Source organism: Sinocyclocheilus rhinocerous, unplaced genomic scaffold (assembly GCF_001515625.1).
Source record: "Sinocyclocheilus rhinocerous isolate Xijiao unplaced genomic scaffold, SAMN03320098_v1.1 scaffold550, whole genome shotgun sequence".
NCBI lineage: Eukaryota > Metazoa > Chordata > Actinopteri > Cypriniformes > Cyprinidae > Sinocyclocheilus > Sinocyclocheilus rhinocerous.
In genome coordinates, this window is record NW_015667382.1 from 321,855 (window position 1) to 346,505 (window position 24,651).

Consider the following 24,651-nt stretch of genomic DNA (forward strand, 5'->3'; position numbering starts at 1 on the left):
AAAAAAAAAAAAAAAAAGTTAATATTCTCTTCATGCCTTTATTCAAAGCAGCGATGTTTAGTCCGTCTTTTTTCCTTCTCTTCCTTTCACTTATGATCTTTTCATCCACCACTCATCTGTTGTTTCTCTGTCCAGCTCTTGATAGCCTCCTCTTTCTTTTTCCCCTCACTATGCTTTCTTGCATTTTCCTTTCTTCTCCCGCTGCTGAAACTTCCGGAGTCTTCGAGCCCAAGTGTCCCTCCATTGAATGACCAGACTGCCCTTGTCTGCCACCACTCCGCTTTGTCCAGGGGAATCCTCATCGTTGCCCAGCAGCAGGTACTTTTTGCCGGGCTTGATCTTTGGGCACTTGCAGGCCACGTCCTTTGCTCTGACCCACAAAAACTGATCCCCCCTGCGGATTCGGCTTTCTCCCTGTTTGTAGACAGAGATGATGTTGACAGTGAACTTCCACCACTCGCCGGCTTTGTCTGCCTTTAGGATGTGGACCTGAACAGCTGGTACAAAAACAGAACATAGAAAACAGAATTAGCTACTTTTCCAGTATTAATACAGATGGGTGACATTATATTTTAAGCAGTTTCAACAGTTCTTTTCAAATAAAAATATTTAAAACTTTAAAAACATTAAAACTACTTTAGACAAAGATAATTGAGAAATTACATGGAATATTTTTTTGTACTTTTTAAAAGTACAAAATGCTAAACATGTTTAAACTTAATATTTGGCCATTTGCACAACATATACAAATGTATGTTCATTTATGTAGCCTACACAATAAGTCCATCTTGCATATTTCTAATTTAATACAATTGTTTCCATTACAAATTCTGTTATTTGCATAATTTAAGTGAAACGTTGGACTAAAAAAAAAGTTAATTAATTTCAGAATTTCTTTGTGACCCTGGACCACAAAACCAGTCATAAGTAGCACAGGTATATTTGTAGCAATAGCCAATTTTACATTGTATGGGTCAAAATTATCGATTTTTCTTTTATGCCAAAAATCATTAGGATATTAATATAAGATCATGTTTCATGAAGATATTTAGTAAATTTCCTACCGTAAATATATCAAAACTTAATTTTTGATTAGTAATAAGAAAAACGGTCATCACCCATACATATTATTCTGTATATTGCTTACATTGTAAGTTTTTCAATACAGCAGTTGAATAAAATATTTCAAGTAAAATAAATGAGTGAATGAGTATTAAAATTGTAAAGATATGACTTAAGCCCCGTTCACACCAAGAGCGATAACTATAAAGATAACGATATTAGCGTCCACACCAGCGAACGATATCGTCTGTTTATTCTAAGCGCACATGCGTCTGCCGCTTTAAATTCTTGAGCTCGTTATAGCAGGATTGATTCTGATTGGCTGTCAGTGTTTTATCGTTCCTCAGCTGGGAAAAAATCGTTTTGAAAGTGATCACAACGATATCGTTCCTCTGTATCGTTATCGTTATAGTTGTGGTGTGAACTATGCTATTCTTTAATATTGAGAACGATTTTTAGAACTATATCTTTATCGTTATCTTTATAGTTATCGTGCTTGGTGTGAACGGGCCTTAAGGACTTTGTTTGGACAGCTTTAAAGGCGATTTTCTCAATATTTTGTTTTTTTGCCCCTTTAGATTCCAGATATTCAAATAGTAATATCTCGGCCAAATATTGTCCTATTCTTATTTTTTCAGCTTTCAGATGATGTATAAATCTCAGTTTTAAAAAATTGACCCTTATGACTGGTTTTGTGGTCCAGGGTCACATTTGGTTTTGATTTGTGGCCTAGATCTAAAAGGCTAAATAATTTCTTCATTTTTAATCTTTTTTTTTCCCTGTTAATTTCCAGGTTTAAATTAAAATTACAGATTTTGTGTGTGGTTGGATCCCACTGCATACATACATTTTATTCTAAAATCTTTGTTGAATAAATAAATGTACACACACTGCGCCATAAAAATTTCTGCAATACACTGCTCCCGTGTGCCTAAATTTACTGCCACAATTGAAATGATAGTTCAGCCGTGTGTTTAGAGTCTGGCTCTAATTCTGATTAAGTCGTTTGTATCGTCTCAGTTGCCTCAGCAATGCAGGTCAACCTTCAGTTTAAAGTGCTTTCAAATAAAGCATGTAAGTCAAACCTTGATTCCTTGCAAGTGTGAATCCTCAAAATCTGCTTAAACTGCCTGTAGACTCATGCTGTTCCCCTTTCATTATTAATAGCCTTCAAGGTGCTTTGTAAGGTGACTTTGACAAAAAAGGACCAGCAAAAGAAAGAAGGAAATTCTGTCATTATTCTTACCCTCATGTTGTTTCAAAACTGTGCCATTTTGTTTCTTCTGTGGAACACAGAAGGTGAATTTTTGAAGAATGTTCTTGTAGTTCTCTTACATGTAATTGAAAGTAAATCAGTGAATTAAAGTGGTTCTTGAAGGCTACAGTTCCTTATATGTATCAAATCATGTCTTTAGGTGAAACGTTTTCAATTATTGTTACATTTATCACATACCATCTTTACAGCCTGTCCATTAATTATAAAAGCACATTGTGTAGTTTAATGGTATTCAGCTCAATTAAACTATAAATATATACATATGGGCAGTGTTGGGGAGTAACTAGTTACATGTAACTAAATTAAGTAATTTAATTACAAAATAAATGTAATTGTAATCAGTTACATTTACTGAGAAAAAATGTGTAATTAAATTACAGTTACTTATGAAAATTTTAACGATTACAAAGGTGGTTACATTTGAATTTTTCACACACACACACACACACACACACACTCACTCACACAGATTTAATTGACTTCTTAGATGCCATTGTTTCTCACCATAGCTATGCAAAAATTTGATTTCAAAAACAGTATCATAGCTGTGTCTTGTTATGATTTTAAATCTGTATTTAACCTCAGAACGATCTAAAAGTAAAAAGAGGTGCTAAAGTCTGCTTTTGTGGTGGCTGTGCTTTAAAATTAAATTGTTATAATCATAATTCAGCTGATGAAGGATTCTGAAAGTCTGACAGTAATCAGTGTTGAGTTCTACTGTAAGGTTTATGTTTCAAAATGATTAACAGTTAAAAACATTCATTAGAAATTTAGAAAAGTAATCAAATGTAATCAGTTACATTACTTTAATAAAGTAATTGAAAAGCTACACTACTTATTACATTTTAAATAGAGTAACTTGTAATCAGTAATCTATTACATTTCCAAAGTAACCTTCCCAACACTGCATATGGGTCAATGACAACGCTATTTTTTTCTGGCTGGATCTATTAATTAATTAAAAAAAAAATTTTTTTATAATGCCATTCATGCATACAGTGATTAGAATAACCCTCTTATTATATGATGAGCATTGTTTTAATTTCTGAATTAATATTAATATTCTGATATTTTGGGGAGCATAAAGTAAAACACATCAGGGTGATACAACTTTCCTGATATCGTAATGAAGTTCTGTTATATTTCTGGAGAAAACAAAACCTACTACGATGTATATTAATGCTTGAAAAACAAAGTAATGTTGTGCACACAACATGCAGAACTATACAGGAAAAAAGACAATAAGTCTCTTAAAATATCAGATTTTTTTCTTTTTAAATAACAAGGCAAGGTTAGTTCAGTTTGTAAAGTGTCATGTGGTACAATTTCCCAAAACATAATATTTATAAATAAATAATCCACGAAATTTGAAATTAATAAAAATATTCACGATTAATATGTGTACACTCGCATTTATTCAGTGTGTGAGGAAAATGTGCCAAAAAATAATTTTTACTTGATAGTTAAATTACATTTTTAATGATTTTAGTCATTACATTTAAACCTTGAAAATGATATAAACAAATTTAAAGCCATATGAAACCAACATTAATACAAATAATACATTTTGTTTCTTGTCAAATGTGTTTTTTGTTTTTTTTTGTGGACACTATTAATTGTCATTGACCCATATAATAACTATGTCAAAGATCAAGGCAAAATGTTTTTGTGTTAGAGTTTACATTTTATTAATGTTCAAAAATATTACAATTATAGCTATACCCATATGCCATATCATCTCTATTGTAATTTATTCACCATCAATTAATGACCTGTGCTGACTGAAATGAATCAAAAGAGCTGTTAAAATGCTCTGGCTGTTATTAAATCTGCTAAGCTCTTTAAGTTCCACGGGGTCTTGCTTGACTGATGAAACGGCCCCACCTCTGTAGGAGAGGGGCTGCACATCTGCTCCTTTTCATGGACAAGAGAGGGCCTGCTGCCCCCAGGAATGCAGGACAGGGACATGCTCTTCCCTTAATGAGGATATCTGTGAGCACTCTGGTCCCTTCTGCCCGTCACACTGCCATGGCTTGATCCGCTTTGGGCTCAAATACCTGCTGGGCTGTCCGTCAACGCAGCCTCCCCTAAACCCTTCACTGATGGCCTTTCCTCCTGTTTGATCCTTTGACTTTCTTCTTGAAAGCCCTAAGTAAGCCATCACTACAATATACCAACACTGAGGGGGCTCGAGGGAATTCAGCTTTGGATGAAGAGTAAAGATGTTGTCGAGGGCAAGGATTTGAGCCACCTGCGTAAATGTGGGAGTGTTGGTACGGTGTTGTGTGCACTTTTCTGACTCACCGTAATCTTTCTTGCAGTACTTCTTCATATTGATCTTCAGCTTGCCTTTGGAAGCCTTGCAGTAGGATTCACAATCTAAAGTTGGAGGGCAAAAAAAACACAATTAAAAAATGTGAAAGAGGGAACGTTGTCAAAAACTACACTTCTGCAAACTACACATCTATCCTAAAGCCCTGGCCTGTTGTGACACCCATCTGCCCAGTTTAATTTTGAGGCTGTAATAGGGCTTGTGAGGCATTCAGCGAAGTGTCTTTTGCTCCTTAGAAAAGCAGGAGACAAAAGGTCCCTCTCGTTCTGCTCTCTGGATGTCTGGACCCTCCCCTGCTCTGATGGGAGCCCTCTAAGGCCAAGCGTATTGTGCCACCCAGCAATTTTTTTTTCAGCTCCATGCTAATTTCTCACCCTTGTCTCCACTGTCAGTGCCATGATGGGCCTGATTAGGGCTTTTTGAATCGCGACTTCTCCCTCCCGGTCCTGTCAACCCACCCTGTACGTCTGTCCTAATGCCGCCCTCTCCCACCGCAACCCCTGAAGACCATTTCAACCTTTGGCATTTATTGGTTCAGCACTCAGGGAGGTGGTGGTGAAGGGGGAGCAAGGGTTGTCCGAGCACAAAGGGAGGTCAGGAGGAAATTAGCAGCGCATAAAGTGTGTGTAAAAATAAAGAAGAAACATGGCGTTTCGGCCAAGAGATTTGGTTCAGATTGCAGTACTTTTTTTTTAGCACGCCCAGATAAATAACTAAACCGTTGCGCCTCAGTTGCTGTACGACATCACGAACACGATTAATTCATTAAAAAACACCTCTTTGGAGCATGCAGATGTTTAAATAGAGAAGATTTCTCTTGCTGTTCCCCTTACGCCCCACACATTGTCATGACCTTCTTTTAGTGGATGGATGAAATGAGAAGACGGAGGAGGGGGAGAGAAAAACCTTTCAGCTCGCCTGCATATGAACAAACTTCATTGTTTCGGCCGACCCTCGCTCCATGCCTGCCTTTTACTTTCTTTTGGACTCGCTATTCTCTCTGTGTGAATGAGGTTGCCCGGGGAACGAAGGAATCAGAAAAAAATGCCCGTGAAAGTAGTCGCGCCGAAGTGGTTGCGCGAGGGACTCCGAGGTGGGGTTGGGCGAGTCAAAGCGTGCACACTGTAGATTGGAAATGGCAGAGAAACTGTAACCGAAATGAAATTGAGAGTCCATAGTGTGGCAGCTTCATTTCCATTTGAATGAAGACTGTAGAGCAACTGCTTTGTTTTCCTATAACCCTGTTTAATGCCATCACGATACTTCCCTTTGAAAGCCATCATTTCTCATTAGCTCTCCTTTAAGGAGGTGATGAGCACCCTGAGATTCCTATTTAAACATCTCGTCCCCCGCAGCAAGGACAAATGTACTCATTGTGCCCCCTCTTGAGTTAGGGGAAGTAGGGTTAGCTCGCCGTCCCGTCATGATGCTCCCACAGAGGCCGGTGTCCCCTTAATGGATGTTTTTCCTGCCGTCTTTTCGAACGAGAGCTGTGTATGAGAGATTTTGGCACCAAGTCTAGTGGCACTGTTAGCGGTGCCAGTGAGTAAAAGAAAGCTGCGTGTAAGTTTGAATGTGAGGCTTGTTTGACACTGAAGAATGAGTGGAGGGCACCGGTTACACGCTGACTGTGGGGACCCCTGCGGGGACGAATTCTCTCCGTCGCTAGATGTCGAGGGAAGTTGTTGGTCTGTAGATTCGGCGGAGAATAACTTTTCGCCTAATGAGTCTGTGCTATTCAGCGTCACTCAGCACTTCTGAAAAGCCTTGACATCTAACACTGACAATCTAACCTGCTGGGTCATTTAGAGCTTGAAGACGGCCAGACACTGTACTCCGTTGAGAGCAAAAAGAGCCTAAAGCTGACCTGAGGTCTGTTTCCAGTCGGACCTCTGATGGAACGGACAATCCTATTCATGGGCGCATCGCAGATCTGGGAACTGTAACAATGAGGTGTGAATGAGCGCACAGGGGGAAGGCTTTCTCTGTGTGGAATGAGACTGATTGAGAAACAAATTGCTGCAAATAAAGCATGTAATTAGATTATAGCCAGAGCCCCAAGCTCCCACTGGGGCAGGGACTCAATGGGCAAGCTGGGTCTATTCCAAAGGGAACTGCTTTTTTTCCTCCTTCCCTCTCAACCTCTCAAAATATCCTTCTCGTTTTCTGTCGTTCTTTCATTCCATTCAGGACACTGGGAGAAAAATAGCTGTCTCCCGAACTCCGACAATGGTTTAAAGAAACAGACCAGACAGCGCGTGCAGTTTTGATTCACAGTTCGTTTTGGTCACGGTAGCATTGCTCTAATGGGGAGAGAATGGGTAGAAATCAACTTCATTACTGTAAATGAAGCCCAGAGATGTGTGGGGACCATCGCCAACACTCGAAATGGGAGAGAGGAGAGGCCAGCTTTAAATTAGATGAGAGCTTTGCATTCATGATGAGACACTAATTCAACACTATTCACTCTCTTTCTGTCTCTCTCTCTAATTCTCACTTTCCCTCCCTCTATCTCTCACTCACTCCCCTTTTTTGTGCGTTCCTTTTATAATCACAAGGAGCCTCGTTGAATTCTATGGTACCATTTGGTCTTACAAGGGTGAAAGTGTTAAAGGGATAGTTCGCCAAAAAATGAAAACTGTCATTATTTATTCACCCTTGTGTCACTGTATGACTTTCTTTTCTGTCAGAAAAAAAGGCCTGGTTTGGGGGCTGTTTGTGATCACATTGGGTAAAACTACTGTCTCATAATAATATATTATTACACTAATATAACCTTCAGGGGTAGATAAGTTACAAAGACCAATAAGTACCCGTGTTAAATGGCCTGAAAAAATTTAGCATATTTTTAAAAATAGTTCTTACAGAGTTCTGTGGAATACAAAAAGTACATTTTGGAAGAATATCCTGTCCACGCAGTTCCACTTAATAAAACAAAATAGGAACAGGAGCTCTCAAGCTCCAAAATGACAAAAAAAAAAGTGCCATGAAAGTATTATAAAAGTGGTCCATTACTCTATATTCCATGGCTTCTAAAGTTATGCAATAGTTTTGCATTAGGAACATATGGAAATTAGCCCGTTTTCAGTGAATACAATTTGATTTCACTGATTTCAAATCTATTTACAAACAAATATATTATAATGCACATACAGTAGTCACTTTTTTTGATAGTTTTATAATGTTTTCTGTCATTTTGGAGTTTGACAGTTCCCGTTCCCAATCTCTTTCATTATATGGAAAAGAGCAGCCATGATATTGCCTCAATAAACTCCTAATGTGCAGCTTATTAATAGTTAGTAAGGTAGAAGTTAAGTTTAGGTATTGGGTAGGATTAGGGATGTAGAATATGGTCATGCACAATATGTGCTTTATAAGTACTAATAAACAGCCAATATGTTAATAATATGCATGCTAATAAGCAACTAGTTAATAATGACAATTGGTCCTTATACTAATGTGTTGCCAGATAATTATGTGTTTGAAACAACATGAGGTTGAATAAATACTGATATATCTTTTTAACTGGTTATGTAAAATATTACCATTATTTACAATTAAGCATCTGCAAATCCATGCAAATAATGAGGCGCTGATCTCCTAGTGCAGGTTTGTAGAGACATCTCTGTCAGTCATAGATGAGTGTGTGTCTGAGGGATTATGGAGGGGTCTTGGGAGTGGTGACTCACACCATGCATGACCTCGCCACACAATATGTGTTTTGTCTGAGCCGAGCAATCGGAGGTATTCGCAATGCATTCCTCCCCTCCATGTGGCAGTGCTGAAGACATATTAATATCCTTCTTCTCCTCTCCTCTCTCGATTTTCCTCTGTCCTCCAGCCGTTCCCCTATTTCAATCTCATAGACACCTGCTACACAGCTGCCTGCCCCACCCTTCTATACAAGAACGTACAGGTTCTCTCTCAATCGCATGCTTTTTTCAGCGTGGGCGACTGCTACAGAGAAGGGTGGAGGTGCCCTGATAAGAACATCTGTTTGCAATCATCTATTGGATGAGGTCATATTTTTCTGCCATATTGCGCTATCCTGAGGTGAGCTTTGGGCCCGGAGTGAAGGTATAATGTATGCGGTCCCATAGCAGGATGTGTGGGTGGTCTGGAGCGTCCATTTTGATGGGGGCACTCAAATATGTCTGTCCTGTGCTCCACCTCTCCATCAGCTTGATTTGGAATGCTGCACTTTCCATGGAGGGTTACTCTCAAAACCAGATGGGTCGAGCATTTTAAGGGCTCAAAATCAGTGGTGCCCCCATTGACTGGATTAATGGTCATGCCATTTTTGCAAATCAATAAAGTTTTTAAAAATATGTTGATTTTGAAATATAACTGGCCAATTGTATTCCATTAAATGATTGGAAAGGGTGTATTTCATACATTTTCTGACCATTTAATAATTTTGCCTTTATTGTTTGAACTGAAATTCTCTGAAAAAAAAAAATGAAAAAAAAAAAAATAGCAGCATCATATTAGTATTTCCATAGAAAAGAAATGCCTAAAATGTGACAAATGGTGTTGACAAACAAACAAATAAATATATACATAAATAATAAAAATGAATAAATCATTATTTTTATATTAATATTATATATAAACAAATTATAGAGTTTGTTTTTAATTGTTCAGCACTCTTTCTTTTCTGCAAAAGCAAAATACTTCATATAGATATAAATAATATCTAATAAAATAGATCATATCTGCATTGTACCAGTCTTAGAAATAAATAAAAAAATGATTGTTTTCATATTAATATAAAATATTGACAAATTATACAGTATAGAGAGAATTTTTTTTTTTTTTGTATTTGTTCAGCACTGCTTTAGCTTTTTCTTTTCTACAAAAATACTAAGACGAGCACAATGCAAGTTTAGTTTTACACATGTGCTGCCATATGCTTTAGGGTCAGGCCATGACAAATGGAAACACATTGTGGTAAATGTTTTAACCTTTTCCCTCCGCTTTGCCTATTTGTTTATTTTGCATGGGTCATAACACCCTCTATCTCAAATCATTGATAGTCCATTAAAGAAAGTCAGTTTTCACAATGCAGTTCTGACATTTGGCAAGAGCCAAACTACCAGTCATGAAACACAGAATTGGTTTCAGATGGGCTAGAGAAGAGTGAGTCGGTATTTTAGGACAAAGGAGGAAGAAATATAGAGAGAATAAAAGACGATAGAAGAAAAATGTGGGGGCAGAGAAAATATCCCAGAGAAGAATGAAATAAGGTCCACGAGAGAGAGAATACCAGCAGCTCTGCTGTCAATCTTATCTGTCAGTAAAGCATTAGAGGTCTGCGACGATCAACCAACAGCTGCAAAGATTTTTTGCACGCTAGAATTCCTCTGTCCGTGAGAATGACGAATATTTCTTCAACAAAAACTTTTCATACGGGCAAACTAAAGCATGTTCACTCTCTATGTTGAAAATACTATGTTGGAAAAAAAGAGAGAAGCTGATGGCTCAGGGAAGAAAACTTGGGAAATTAAACATCTGATCAGGAGACACTTAGTCTGTAATTGCAAGAAATTTTAGGGAAGCGTTTGTATATTTGCGGACAGTGTTTTACTGTCTGACGCTGAATGAAATCATTTGGCAGGCATGGAGGTTAAGTCTGACGTTCTGCTTACTTTTAGACGTATTTATAAAACATCTGCGGCAAGAACGGACACGTCAAGGGATGTAACTGTAAAAATAGATCCCCCTAAAAATTTCAGTTCCTCTTTCATAATGGGTTAGAATGAATCAAATCCCACTTTACACACAAAAATGAGAAAAACCTTAAAGTCAATTAAAAAAAGCCTCAAAAGCACCACATTTAGAGCAAGTTTTACTAAACAGGGCAAATTAGCACGAGAGCAATATACCAAGCGCAGTGCAAATTAGCATAGTCGCAAATAAACAATAAAGAAATAAAGAAGCCACAGTGCATTGAAAAGAACCGGAGGCCAAAAAATGAAGGGTTGCAAGAAGTTTTGATAGATCTGGTATTACGTGACTCCTAGTTGAGGGTTCGAAGTCGTCTTTTATTTCCTGAAGCAAATTAAAAATAACATGGCTTGGCAAACTATATGTTCGGATAATGTGTTCTTCTGGCATTCCAAATAAATTAATACGTGTGGACAAAAATCCTCTCCCTTCTTTCACGCGCTCTCTGTTCTCTGCGGTGCCTCTTTTAGCAACAATAATTGCAGCCATATCAAGCGCAAAATAGTTTAAGACATGCTTTTTTTGGGGCGTTAAATAATGGCGCAAATACCAGTAATTTGACGAGCGCAAACATTAGTTAATCTCGTTGCGTGATTCATTTTAATACTCCCCTCCCATAAATTTTGCGTCTGAAAGGGAAACTCCTACAAATGCATATTCAATCAGGTCAGGCGCAAAAATAACTGTGTCAACGCCTTTTCAGCGCTAATTCGTCACTGCGCGTCTTTGTTAAACCTGACAGTAGTATTATAACACCAAAAGACAGTTAGTAAAACTGGCCCTAAGTTCTCAGTCCTCGGACACTTACAAGTGGCCTATCCAGACATGATTCGAAAGGAACCTTTACAAAGCAAAACAAGTGTGAATCCACTAGCATTTTTGAATAGTGAGCAGTCCAGTATAAGATCTCCCATGACATCAGATTTATTCTAACTTAAACAATATTTTTCTCATATGAGGCTAAGATCGGAACTAACCTGAAGGTTCCTCTGTGCTGCTTGCTGAAAGGGAAACTCCTACAAATGCATATTCAATCAGGTCAGGCGCAAAAATAACTGTGTCAACGCCTTTTCAGCGCTAATTCGTCACTGCGCGTCTTTGTTAAACCTGACAGTAGTATTATAACACCAAAAGACAGTTAGTAAAACTGGCCCTAAGTTCTCAGTCCTCGGACACTTACAAGTGGCCTATCCAGACATGATTCGAAAGGAACCTTTACAAAGCAAAACAAGTGTGAATCCACTAGCATTTTTGAATAGTGAGCAGTCCAGTATAAGATCTCCCATGACATCAGATTTATTCTAACTTAAACAATATTTTTCTCATATGAGGCTAAGATCGGAACTAACCTGAAGGTTCCTCTGTGCTGCTTGCAGTGGTGGTTGGTGGAGCAATGGGAATTTCTGTTCCAAAAAAAGAGAGCAGTTAGCAAAATAAATAAAGTAAGCATGAGAAAAAATAAAATAATGAAAATTAAACCTACACTCTAAAAAATGCTGGGTTAAATATAACCCAGCATTTTTTTAGAGTGTAATTAAAACTAAACAATTATCATTTAAGATCGAGATTCAAAAGACAATTCCTATGTTTTATTTTATTTGAACCATTTAAACTCTGATGATACTGGTTTAACATTACAAATCCATTTGCAAAGTGGTTTACAAAACGTTGGTTCACAGAAGGGCATAAAATTTGCACAACGGAATTACTCTTTTGCTGTTATGAAAAACAGTGAGATACATGTCCAAGACTTGATTCTTTCATCCTTCCTTCCATGGCCTTTTCATGAATGGAGGGAAGTTTACACTCAGTAAAGCCATGCGTGACGAAAGACCATTGCAACAAAGTGATTGAATTCATAAAAGTGGTAAAAAAATAACAAGTCTTTTGCCATATTGGAACATAAATATACAAGAAGAAAAGGCAGTTACTGCCATGAGGACAAAACAAGAGGAGGACTGAAACAGCTTAAGCATACTAAGAGAAATATGACGAAGTTGATAAAAGAGTGCTCATGTGCTCTGTGGAGCTGGTGCACAAGCATGCAAAAAAGAGCCATTTGAAGGAAGAAAGAATCAAGTCTTCTGATTTAAAAAAATCATGAACGATCTTCATCATCTGGTGGGGTTCTCATAAAAACACTGTTTTTATGCTCTTGTTGAACTGTGACCCTAAGAAATGGCACAAAGCCAAAATATGTTTTTGTTGCTTTTATGGTGCTTTGGCCAGTAAACAAGGCTTAAATAATGATCTCACTCTGTAATGTTACTCATTTTGGATGACATGTCAAATCTTAAAAATTCAAAACACAGTATTTAATCAATAAGGCTTTGGACAAAAGCACACATACCATATTGAGTGGTTTAAAGTGTAGTTCAATAAAGAACTACCAAGGAAAGTCAATTTTTGCTGTTGGCGTTTTGGAAAGATGTGCGCCGTACAATGATACACATTTTCTGTGGTGGTCTTACTTCCAATATCAGCACTACACATCTTGGGCTCCGCTTGGTGAACATGGGAATGAGTTTAATGCCAGATTAAATTACAGTACAAGCCTGTTATAAATATTTGAACCCTATTGATTTATGGTCTTCAGAATAAGAGGACATAGTAGTATTTGTAGCCAAGACTTCCTCGTGTTAAACTGAGCTTGGCACGGATTTCGATACTGCTTAAATTTATATGGGCTATTAAAATAAAAACAGATTATTTCACAATTATGAGAGAAACTAAATATTTTCAGTTCAATTACCGGAGTGTGCACCTTTCCAAGTTTCACACATCAGTGCTTGTGATTTTCCCAGGAAAATCAAAGATATAAGATTCCAAAAAGTTATAGGTTGAATTTATTCCATTAAACTCCCTGCCAGAAATTTCTCCAGAGCTATTTCTTTTTTTTTTGTTTGGTATCCAAGCATTGTTTTATCGACAAAAGCACCAATTAAAGAGTTTGATTTGAAATGCAAACACCAGTGATGGTTAGCTTCATTCATTATCATGCAGTGAAGATACTTTTAAACTTTTGTGTTCTTTAAAAACCATTATTTTACTGATTTGGTCTATGAAGTAAAGAATGTCAAGTGATAATTCTGTGGAATGACCTTAACAAGACATGGTTTCAAATTCCTTCCACCGTGATTGTTCATAAATGCAGATTTTCATGAACAGTTTCAGCTCAATATGTCAACGCATTCCATGGACAAAAATATTTTTAAGTGCATTATGGCTCATTGGGGATTGAAGTGGTTAAAAAAATAGAGATCTTGACATTGAGTGATCCACATACTTATGCAGGGGGCAATAGGAGATCGGCTCTGCTGGTAGCCTTTAGCACAACGGTTGCATGTGATACCCGTCACACCGTCTTTACAGGGGCATTGGCCTGTGGTTTGGTTACAGGTTTTGCCCGCGGCCCCCACAGGATGGCAATCACAGGCTGTGAGGAACAGAAGAAAAGAGATAAAAGAACACGCGTGTGGGGAAACGCACATACAAACAGTACATACATACAAAAAGCACAGATAAACAGTAAAAGTAGCTTTTAGGGCCAAAGTCTGTGGAAATAAGAGGGTGAAGATTGGTGAAGCAGTTGAAAAACACACTGTGTGTTTTGTGAAAGTGGTGACCAGTCTCTAAAGAGTGTGTCTCGTGACAAGAGCATGCACACACATACAAATTCAAAATAAAACTTGGCTATGAAAGTCAATGGTTTTACAAAGTGGCTTGAGAATGTCTTTTTTCTCAGTATGCATGGAACTTACAGCAGGGCACTTCAAGGAAAAGCCTCACTATACAGTTGTATCTGACCTCTAAATGTATCTGGACATTTTTTGGATACTCAAGTCACCCTTGAAATGTCATTGTACTTGATAAAAAAAAAATATAAAACTAAAAAAATATCAAACCTAATATCTGCAAACAAATGATGCTAGAAGTTTTTTTCCCCTCAGAATTTGCCTCACATTTGAGATTTTTTTATATTTTATATATTTATATGTTCACACAGGTGTCACATCGACTAGTCATTTTCTGCTATTTTCCAATAAAAAAAACTGTCAATATTTTTTGTCTTTTATCAACAATCAACAATACTCTTTTTCAAGTGAAATATGTTGCATGAAAGGATTCCTTTACAATGCCACTTTTTATACAATGCAAAACCTTTTATACATTTTTAAGAGTTTCTGAAATATCTAAACACTTTTTGGAACCACTCTATAACAATATTCAAATTGGCAAAAATATCTTATAATAAACACATTTCCTGAAAATATATTTCCATAACATGTGCTTTCTTTTTTTTCATCAGAACTTTGTGCTTGTGCCAATAATGTCTGTCACATTTCCTTCCTCTTGGGAGGTCTTTCTCTAACATATGGTTCAGCGTCTCTCTCCACTTCTTAAAGCTTGTGAACTGATTGTATTGCCTTTGTGTCAAAACTCCTTTCAAGTCAGTTTTCTTAAATTCCCACCATGGGTGGTTACATTAAAGTTATTTTGCAGAGAGTGCAATGCCATTTAATCAATATTTCCCCCACCAGCACTGTAGAAGTGATATGCTGTCAAATGTTTAACACATTAAATGAATAAATTGGCTCATATATTTGTATGAGTAATGAAGCAGAGAGAGTTGTGCTTAAACTTTATTTCTTTTAAGCCTATGCTAAGAGCAGTGAAGTGAAGTTCCAGTCCCAAGGTTGGAACGGCGCAGAGAGACAGCCACTCCCTGCATGTCTGTCTCTTGTCGCTAGTCACTCTCTTGTCATCAAAGCCAAGTTTATGTCTTGTCTTTGGAGTTGTCATTAGGTAGAAAATTGCCACACTTCATCTCTCGTCACAAATGTGCAGCAAACCACCCTAAAGATTCAATAAACAGCTCAGCTGACTAATTCCTAATAAATGAAACAGCTTCACACCCTTAAATGTGGTTTTCTGTCTTTGTGGAAATGGATGATCCAGAGTCTGAAATGCTGAGGTTTCTGTTGCAATATATATACATGAGCCACTGTGACCAGATCATTAATACTCATGACTCATTGATCCTGTTGCAGCAGTTCTCAAGTAATATTCTAGAGGGGTTTTTGCACCAAGGAACCTTTTCATAGTTCCTAGAACTACTGGCAGAAGTTCCCGCTTTTTGCCATGCTAGCACTGCAGGAACTAGGAACCTATTTAGTTCTGGGCACTCTGTTTGGGGGAACTAAATTAGCTCCTACTTCAGAGTAGGGTCTAAAACAGTTCTATAGGAACTACCAGTGACGTACGTGTATGCTGATTGGCCAAACGCATACGAAACACTGGCTACCCAGCATTTTTAAAAAGCCGTGTCAAAATATTTTCTTCACAAACACTGAAAACAGTGATAACGGCCTGTTGTCTGCAGCGTTTTGTTCTTTTCTCAGTCTTGATGATAACACTGCAAGGTGTCATATGAAATTTAGTCAGATTTTCGTGCTCTTTCAGTCGCGTAAATTGTGCATTTACATGCCATTAGGGATGCACCGAATGTTCGGCAACCGAAATTGTTCGGCCAAAAATAGCAAAACAATAAGCTCTTTCGGTGTACGGCCGAATAAGCGAAAAGACCAAATAAATTGTGCCGAACAATGACGTGACGCGATCAAATAGAGGTGTGCACTAATGCAGCAAACATGTCGGCAGTGTGGAAGCATTTAAATGTGCCCGAGAAAGATGCAAAAATCATAACAAGCACCGAACAGCGAGAGACTGCTTAGTGTTGCATCTCATGTCTCCGATGAAAAGAGGAAGGGGTGGTTGTTGCTGGTTACTGTATGCTGATTGAAATCGCGAAATGGCCTTATACAATTAGTAAATAATTTGCAGAATGTTATGTTTTCTAATACATGCACGAATTGCATGCATTCAAACAGCGCTGCACGAGCTCGCGGCGTTATATGATAGCCAGGGTTCAAAGTCCAAAGCGCGAGGAAAATCTGTGCTGAAACAGTGATACTCGTCAGTTGCTCAGTAACATTTTTATGAATTTTTTAAAGGCATGTGACAATGCGATACCTGCGACAAACATCATTTATAAATCTGCTGTTGTCAACAAAAAGAAGCACTGAGGTCTTCCTGCGGGTTTCTGTCAAAATAAAAGCTGAGAAAAAGCAAGAACTCCATCAACATTCATAAATGTTAGTAATTTGTACTGTTGTTCTGTAAAATAAAATAAAAAAGTAAGACAATAATAATGATAATAATAATTACAACAACTCTATTAATACATTTATTATAACATTCACACATAGTGTTCAAATTGGGATCTGTAATATTTTCTAATGTTTTAAAAGAATTCTCTTCTGCTCAGCAAGGCTGCATTCATTTGTACAGTAAAAAAATACATGCCTGATTCAAGAAGGAGGTCTCAAAAATGGCCAAAAACTATTATTTTACTAACTTATTAATTTTAAATTAAATTGTGCTTTGTTGGTATAGTGTCTGCTAGAATGTAAAAGAAGCACTGAGGACTTCCTGCAGGTTTCCATCAAAATAAAAGCTCCATCAACATTCATAAATGTTAGTAATTTGTACTGTTGTTCTGTAAAATAAAATAAAAAAGTAAGACAATAATAATGATAATAATAATTACAACAACTCTATTAATACATTTATTATAACATTCACACATAGTGTTCAAATTGGGATCTGTAATATTTTCTAATGTTTTAAAAGAATTCTCTTCTGCTCAGCAAGGCTGCATTCATTTGTACAGTAAAAAAATACATGCCTGATTCAAGAAGGAGGTCTCAAAAATGGCCAAAAACTATTATTTTACTAACTTATTAATTTTAGGTTAATTTGTGCTTTGTTGGTATAATGTCTGCTAGAATGTTAAAAAATGTTCAGTGTTAAGTAAATATTTTTTAATTGTTGTTTTGTTATTGATTTTTTCCTTTGAAAAGCAAGACAAAACCGTAAAAAGCACATTTTGGCTATTTAATGTATGCAATCGTGAAAAAAAATTGGCGAAATACATGCGGGAAAAAAACGCGAAAAACTGTTCAGTATTTTGTTCGGCTTCGGCCAAGAATTTTCATTTTGGTGCATCCCTATTCCATCTCTGTTATCACAAAACCCTTGACACACGACAAAAACAACTCTGATCACGACGTTCTTCAATCACCGGTTGTTGACGTTTGTAAATGAACACATCGTTGTCGGCTGCTTCAGAGAAATTGGTTCTCTAGGAACCACCATGCTGGCTAGTTCCAAGAACTACGCGGTGCGAAAGCGCCTAGGTTCAATCTAGCTTTTTTGGAATAATAGTGATTACCAAAAAAAATTAATTGCACTTAAGCCTTATTATTTCATAAAAAAATGGTTGCAGTACAATGACTATAATGGAAATTTGAAGAGAAGGATTCTCTTGAGGAAAACGGCATCTGCCCAACAACTGTCCAAATCATCACTGAGCCAACCAGTAAATCAGTGTAAAACACATGGAGTGCAGGTGTATGTCTCTCAAACATTTTAGCTTCTGCTGTCTGATAAGAACCTGTCTGGAGTGTCTGGAGTGGAGTGTTTAAGTGGTTGTTCACTTAGCAGTGAAGTGGTGGTACTACGCCAGATTCCTGGAGAAGATATGGATTTACTGTTTCCTCTCCTCATCCACTCACTCTCAACACTGCCATGTCCCTGCCCCAGAAATACTAAGCTGAGAGTTTATTGATATACAAGCCTGAAGGTTTTGCTTTTTTCTTATTTCACAGATAAACTTTAAGGAACCAAAAATGAAATTTCTGGCATTATTTACTCATCCTCGTGCCATTCCAAACCTGTATGACTTTCTTTTTTTCTGTGCAAAACAAAAGGTCACTCCATTTCCAATTTCCAAACAATTTAGACATGTACTGTAAATCACATGGACTTTCATGGTGTTTTTTGACATTTTTGAAGCACATTTGGAGCATTATATACATGTACGTTTATAGAAGAAAACAAATGAGTAAAGGCCAAAAATTGAGTGCTTGATGAGAGCATTTAATCCATTTGAAAGAGATCTGCACGCGGCAGCTTTACTAGAGCAGATTGCACAATGTGAGAAGTTTAGATCCCTGCCAATAGTTTATAAAGCTGCTGTTTGAAGTCTGAGCTCCTCTCCTCCATTAAAAACATCATGTTGAGAGTCGGTGGGGTAATTTGTGTGTTGTTGGAGGACGGCCAGCTCAGCCCAGGCTCAGTATTGTAGTGCTTAGTTTCTGCGCTGGCCCACAAAAATGTCTATAAAGTCAATAAAGGGAAGAGAAAATGAGAGCAACTACACTCTACGAACCACTGAGTGTTTTTCTGATATCTTCTGAGTGTCTGTTTTTGCTTAAATTCATGTTAGGGTGTTTTGAGACAAATATTCCTTTTTTTTTTTTGCAATAGCGAGCATTAGCATAATCATTTAATGAAATTATGAATGTCACTCCAAGCACCACAACTGCTTTTTGTCAACAAACGTTTTGCCAAGGTGTCATTTTTATGCGCTACATTCTCATCTAATTGAAGCCAGCCACAAAAGAAGTAGTTTTTTGGAAATCTAATGAGAAAAGTGAGGTAATGTAAAACAATATTTTCAAATCCCCAACAGAAGAGGTTATTTGTGGTTAAAAATAGTACTGTTTTGTGACAATGCAAGACACATGTTCAAATGGAAGGCGTAATAGTGTGACCACAAATACTACACAGCTCTCACTGCAGACATCTCTACTAGCATACTCAGTACTAACTTTCTTAGCTTTTCCCAGAACCCTAATGAGGATGGGGAGAAAATGAGCCTTTTATTTTGTCTATTTGTATATAAACCCATGGCAACCATTGAAGGCACAATTAGATTGACTGACTAAAGTTTTGCTGCCTGGGATCCCATCAGAGGCTGATTTCATTCTCTTTAGCTTGCTGTTTCTAGCAATCCATATAAACTGAGACATTCCATATAATATTGAACCAAGATTCCAAGCTAACCAAAAATGTCTGAACTATTAACATCCCACCCAATGGGGTGACGGCGGTCCGGTGTGGCTGACAGTTTGCAGAGCGCCACACACTTATATGATCTGAGTGTGGTTTACTGTATTAAAACAAAATGGCTCATTTAACAAATCAAATCTTCAAAGGAGTCACTCACTCCAGTGGGCAGGAGAAATGATGAAGCAAATGTTTCCTAAGCAGAATAAATTAAACTAATGGGGCAAACAACTCAAAGAGAGGAACAAGATGCACCTTGCAAAGCAAAGCTGCCTTCACTTTGTGTGTTTACAGTGTGGTTTATGAAGGGTAAAGCCACAAATCAGATGGCTGAAGTTGCATTAGAAGCTCTAACTCTGCATCATTCTTTATGAATTTTAAAGGTTCCTGTTGCCCAATGGAACAAGTGATTTTTTGATATATGAATTTGATGTTGGAATTTTTATTGGGTGGTTCTACCAGTCATTTGTGGGTATAAAACACACAATGTGACTGTTACAATCTTATCATGATATAATAGGCTACACTAGAAGGGAAGCTATTTTGAGGAAGATTAAGAAGAAATATCTACAGTTTGGTTACCAACATTCTTAAAAATATCTTCTTTTCGGTTCCACATAAGAAATAAAGTCATTTAGGTTTAGAATGACATGAGGGTGAGTAAACAATAAGAACATTTTTGTTCTCAAATCTCAGAGAAACAGAAGAGTTCATTAACTTTCCAAGCAAAGCAGATCATTTTAATACAACTTTAGAGAAAAGGCCCAGGCGTCATCAGAGACCTGCAGGATTATTCACCCTTGATTTTAATTACGGAAGCCTTTCGAAAGCAAAAAAAAAAAAAGAGGGATGAAAAAACAACACACATTCACGTTTACATTAATTAAATATGTTTGAATTTGCATGAAAACAATATGCCTAAATCAAAAATTTTTCATCTGAAAATTTTAAAGTGTTATTTATTTTTTTTAATCTGCTGTTTATACTACAATCTGTACTCGTATAAAATACACCACAAAAACAATTTAATTGGTTACATTTACAAACTTTAAAACTAAAATTATGCCATATAAACTGATAAATATCACGTTTAAAAAATAAATAAATAAAAATGAAATGCCATGCCAAATGCCAAATGTCTACAATTTAATTTTAAAAACGTAAATCCAAAATTAAATACCATAAAAATATATTTTGTTCCATGTAATTTCTAAAATTCAACTTACAAAATTCACGTTCAAATATGTTGTTGTTTTTCTACCTCAGTTTAAAGCTAAATATAAATCAAACTTCTTTACAACCTAAGCTGCCTCTATATAACAGCAGGGTTAATTGCTTTGTTGTGTGGATGTTGTAAATGAGGACTCGTGCATGCGGATGGTATTGCGGGAAAACAAAAACACCTTCTGTTCAGCCTTCGAGTATAACCTTCTCACATGATGCAAAAACATTCCCCACCGTCTTCACTGTCAGATTGATGGATGCTTTTATTTATTTACCTATTTATCTGTTTGGGATAACAGAGCCTTTAACTTTCAGCACAGACCTAATATTTTACCCAGAGCTAAAGCTGGAAGTAAATGATCCTAAGCCGTCACGGACAGCAGCAGAATGGACCTTGTTATGAGGAGATGCTAAGGTGTGACGGGGGGCTTGTTTGCACAAAGCATCTTGCCCCACGGCAAAGTTAGGCGAGAATAGCCTGGCCATTTTTTCTCTCCTTTCTTCTGGACAGCTCCCAGGTAAGCGTGCTGTCGCCAGCCAGTTGCACACCTGTGGAAAGCTGCTGGCTTATTCCCTCCTGCATATCTTCCCTTCCTGTCCGTCCTCCCCCTAACCTCAATTCCTCTCACTCATCTGACCTGTAACAAGGATCAGTTCACACCTCTGCTCTGTTTGTTTGGCTTGTCCTGTCAAACCATCCCCCAAATGAATCCCAATAACTCTATGTCAGAAAGATGTAACCGTCCTCCTCCGCCCCTCCCCCACCCACATCCCTGTCCTTGGGCTGCATGCTGACAGAGACTCATGGGGGTTGAGGTGCACAGGAATGTGAGAATTCTTTCTTTGGACCTGCTGACTCCTTCATTTGAGGGGTAACGCATTTTGAATAGTCGCCGGTTCGTCTAATTGGTTCCTTTGTGGTACTGTGAATTTCTGTGTAGAAAACAGCCAGCTAATCCCTTAGCCGTGGCGTTTTCTGCTTTCCTAGGGAAGTGTCAAGAGATAAGTTGCAGACTTTAGACCCTTAAGACCAAACCCAGTCGCTCTTTTCGCCCATGGTGTTTAGAATCAGTACCCTTCATACCTTTGCAGGCCTTTCTGTGAGAGATGGGCTTAGACATGTCTCTGTAGTAGCCCTCCTTGCAGTAGTGGCAGTGGCGACCTGCCGTATTGTGGCGGCAGTTCAGGCAGACTCCTCCGCTTTTCCTCCCGGAGAGTTTGTAAAGCTCCATGTTGAAACGACAGCGCCTCGCATGGAGGTTACAGTTGCATGCTGCGGAAAAGGAAACAAAGAAGATGCATTCGTTTAAATAGCATATCCTCTGTCACAGAGGTTCTCCAACATTTCAAGCCAAGTACAATTAAATCAGAATATCCAAATTCCAACTAGTCACATTTTTTTTTTTTTTCATTTCGTTTGAGCGCAAATTTAAGGACTGTGAGCAGCACAGGCGTAATGCTACATGATTTTGAAAAAATATATGGTGTTTAAACCATCATCAGTATGAAAGGGCAAAGCAATACAATATAATATTTAAATAGCACAACAATGAATTTCAAAGTGTGTACACTTTTTGCAATGCTTTTTAAAGTCTTGTACTCATCAAGGCTGCATTTATTTGTGCAAAAATACAGTAAAACAGTAATATTGTGAGCTAATTTTAAAATTTTAATAGAAAGTGAATAGAAAGTTCAAAGGAACAAATAGTGATTTGAAATAGTACATTTTGTCACATTTGATCAATTTAATGCATCCTTGCTGAATAAAAGTATTCATTTCTTTCAAAAAAACAATACTGACCCAAACTTTTGAATGGTAGTGTATTTCGAATATTCAAACACAAAAAAATATTATTTTTGAAATTAGTAAAATATTTCATTTTGTTGGTGTTACCTCAGTGAATGACAAATAACAAGTTTCACTTAAAAAAAAAAACGAATTTCAAACCACATGCACATTTTCAGATTACCATTATTTATAATATACCATTATTATCTGAGTGAGCTATTTACTAGAGATTTATATTAAACTTGAAAAAAAGTAAATTACACAATGCTTATGAGTACCACCTGTAGGCGCTCCACGTCACTGCCCGTATTTTATCACATGATTAAAGTATATCTTATCTTGTGAAAGTCATTAGACAGTCTAAATCAAGAATAAGGAGAAGTTTTCTAATCGTTATGCAGTAGAGATACAGGCCTCAGTTTGACAGCTATGTCTTTACCAACTGCAGCAAATTAAGTGTCAGGGAATTAACTTCTGATAATGAGGTCAGCTTCTGAGCTTTTTCTCTGACCAGGCCTGCTCTTTCCCAATGATGCCAAGCAATATCAGACAAGGCCTCCAATTACCATTTCATTCCCAATCCTCACCATGCACTGGAAGCTGTGCTCTTGCTTGTTTACTAATGAATAAAGTTGCTGCCACCAAGTTTAATTACTGTCTGATGTTTATTCATGACTGATTTGTGTGCAGACATGTTCTCTTTCATTAAGCCTGGGTGAGACATTGGTGTGGCTCCTCCTCATGTATTATTCAACAATAAATCCCAACCCTCCTACCAAAATGCTTTGGGCTGTTCAAGCACAGACAAATGCTGGCAAGGCATAGCTGATGCACATTCTCTGAGCAACTTCAACAGAGTGTTTATTTGGTCTGATGCTAGGAGACTTCAAGACAAAATAAGCATTTTGATGAGAGGGCATAACAACTTAGAAAAACAAATGACTTTAAAGTTTTGTTTTTTTTACTGATTTAATAATCTATCATTTTTCAAGCTTTGTTTTTATGAAAATGGTCTAAAACAAGGACCCCCAAATATGATGAACCCCTTGCGCTCCGTTTATTCAGTGGTAAAAAGAGAAAGTACAAAAACATGTTGTTTGCAAATATTTGTATTTTAATTATTAAAGTATGACCAGAAAAATATTTGCTAATTATTTATAGCACCATAAACCAATCCTTAACCCATATTAAGTCCATGTACTTACATTGTATTACTCAGCATCTTCTTGTGAAAGTACACTGCAAGTGCACGTAATGTAAAATAAAATGCAAGTATATTTGTACTGTGTTTTTTCATAAGTATTGTTCCAACGCATACACAGAAAATATTTCAATATTTGTATATATTCAATATATAATTTGAGTTGTTAACAGGAAAAATAAAAAAAATCACAATTAATCTCTTGATTTCATTCTTTAAGAAAATAGTAATGATGTAAATAATTTGTGGTTATTAATTTGATTGCATTTTTTTTTTTTCTTGCAGGGTCATATTCCTTTCTAATTATTTTGCACCTTCTGATTTCAAGGAACAATCAGAGATTTTGCTTCTTATTTTAACACTTAGTCTGTTTGTGTTAGTCACATGTGTACAATGCCATCTAGTTGGTAAAGAGTGACTTTTTTTTTTTTTTTGGCAAAACTCCACTTAGTATCTCCCAAAATACTCATGGCTCATCTCCACAGATGTTCCACTTGCTGCCAAAAAAATGTAAACTTGGAATAGGTTTTTCGAGATGCCTGCAGGACATAAAGAATGATAATCTGGCCTGTCCCAGAAGTGTCTCCTCTTCAAACTTACTGCATGCACGGCTTGTTTGCTTTCAAACAGGCACACTGTTGGTATTAATTCTGCCTGCTTGTTTGGATCCCAGTGGAAACTGATCCTGCCTACCCTCTAGCTATGGATTATTCACTTTTGCTAACAAGGTAAATGCAATCCACTATGCAGCCCCCGGCCTCTTTAAATTTCTACAGACTTGCTGAACTTATTGATAAACAGAAAATCCAAGTTGTTTTTTCTGAAAATAAAAAAAATATATATAAATATTGTACCACATTTTAACATTTTATTACTTTTCAAGGCAATAATTCCTTATATTGCTATTGGACAGAAATAAAACTGAGAAAACTAATCACAACAGTATGTTTTATGTTTAGTAATGAGAAAAATCTGTTATTACAATGACATCACCTGAAAACCTTTCAGCTGTATTCTTTCTTTCTTTCTTTAAAACAATCTGTGGTAAAAGAAGTGATGTTTTATAT

At 37.0% G+C, this 24,651-nt stretch overlaps 2 protein-coding genes across 3 annotated transcripts in view; one reads left to right on the plus strand and one right to left on the minus strand.

The window, feature by feature from the left end:
• Nucleotides 1-12,638, plus strand: part of LOC107733906 (syntaxin-8-like) — an 85,977-nt gene extending 73,339 nt beyond the window's left edge. Inside the window, exon 9 of the mRNA XM_016545750.1 lies at nt 12,627-12,638. The gene's annotated coding sequence lies outside the window, so the exon portion shown is untranslated. The remainder of the gene's footprint in view (nt 1-12,626) is intronic.
• Nucleotides 13-24,651, minus strand: part of LOC107733905 (netrin-1) — a 56,981-nt gene continuing 32,342 nt past the window's right edge. Inside the window, exons 2-6 of one of the 2 annotated variants that reach the window (XM_016545748.1) lie at nt 21,679-21,867; nt 13,684-13,833; nt 11,747-11,800; nt 4,643-4,717; nt 13-497 (exon numbers count right to left, since the gene is read on the minus strand). In XM_016545748.1, coding sequence (XP_016401234.1) covers nt 169-497; nt 4,643-4,717; nt 11,747-11,800; nt 13,684-13,833; nt 21,679-21,867 — 797 coding nt within the window. In that variant the 3' untranslated portion in view covers nt 13-168. The remainder of the gene's footprint in view (nt 498-4,642; nt 4,718-11,746; nt 11,801-13,683; nt 13,834-21,678; nt 21,868-24,651) is intronic. The other variant, XM_016545749.1, reaches the window with a different exon arrangement.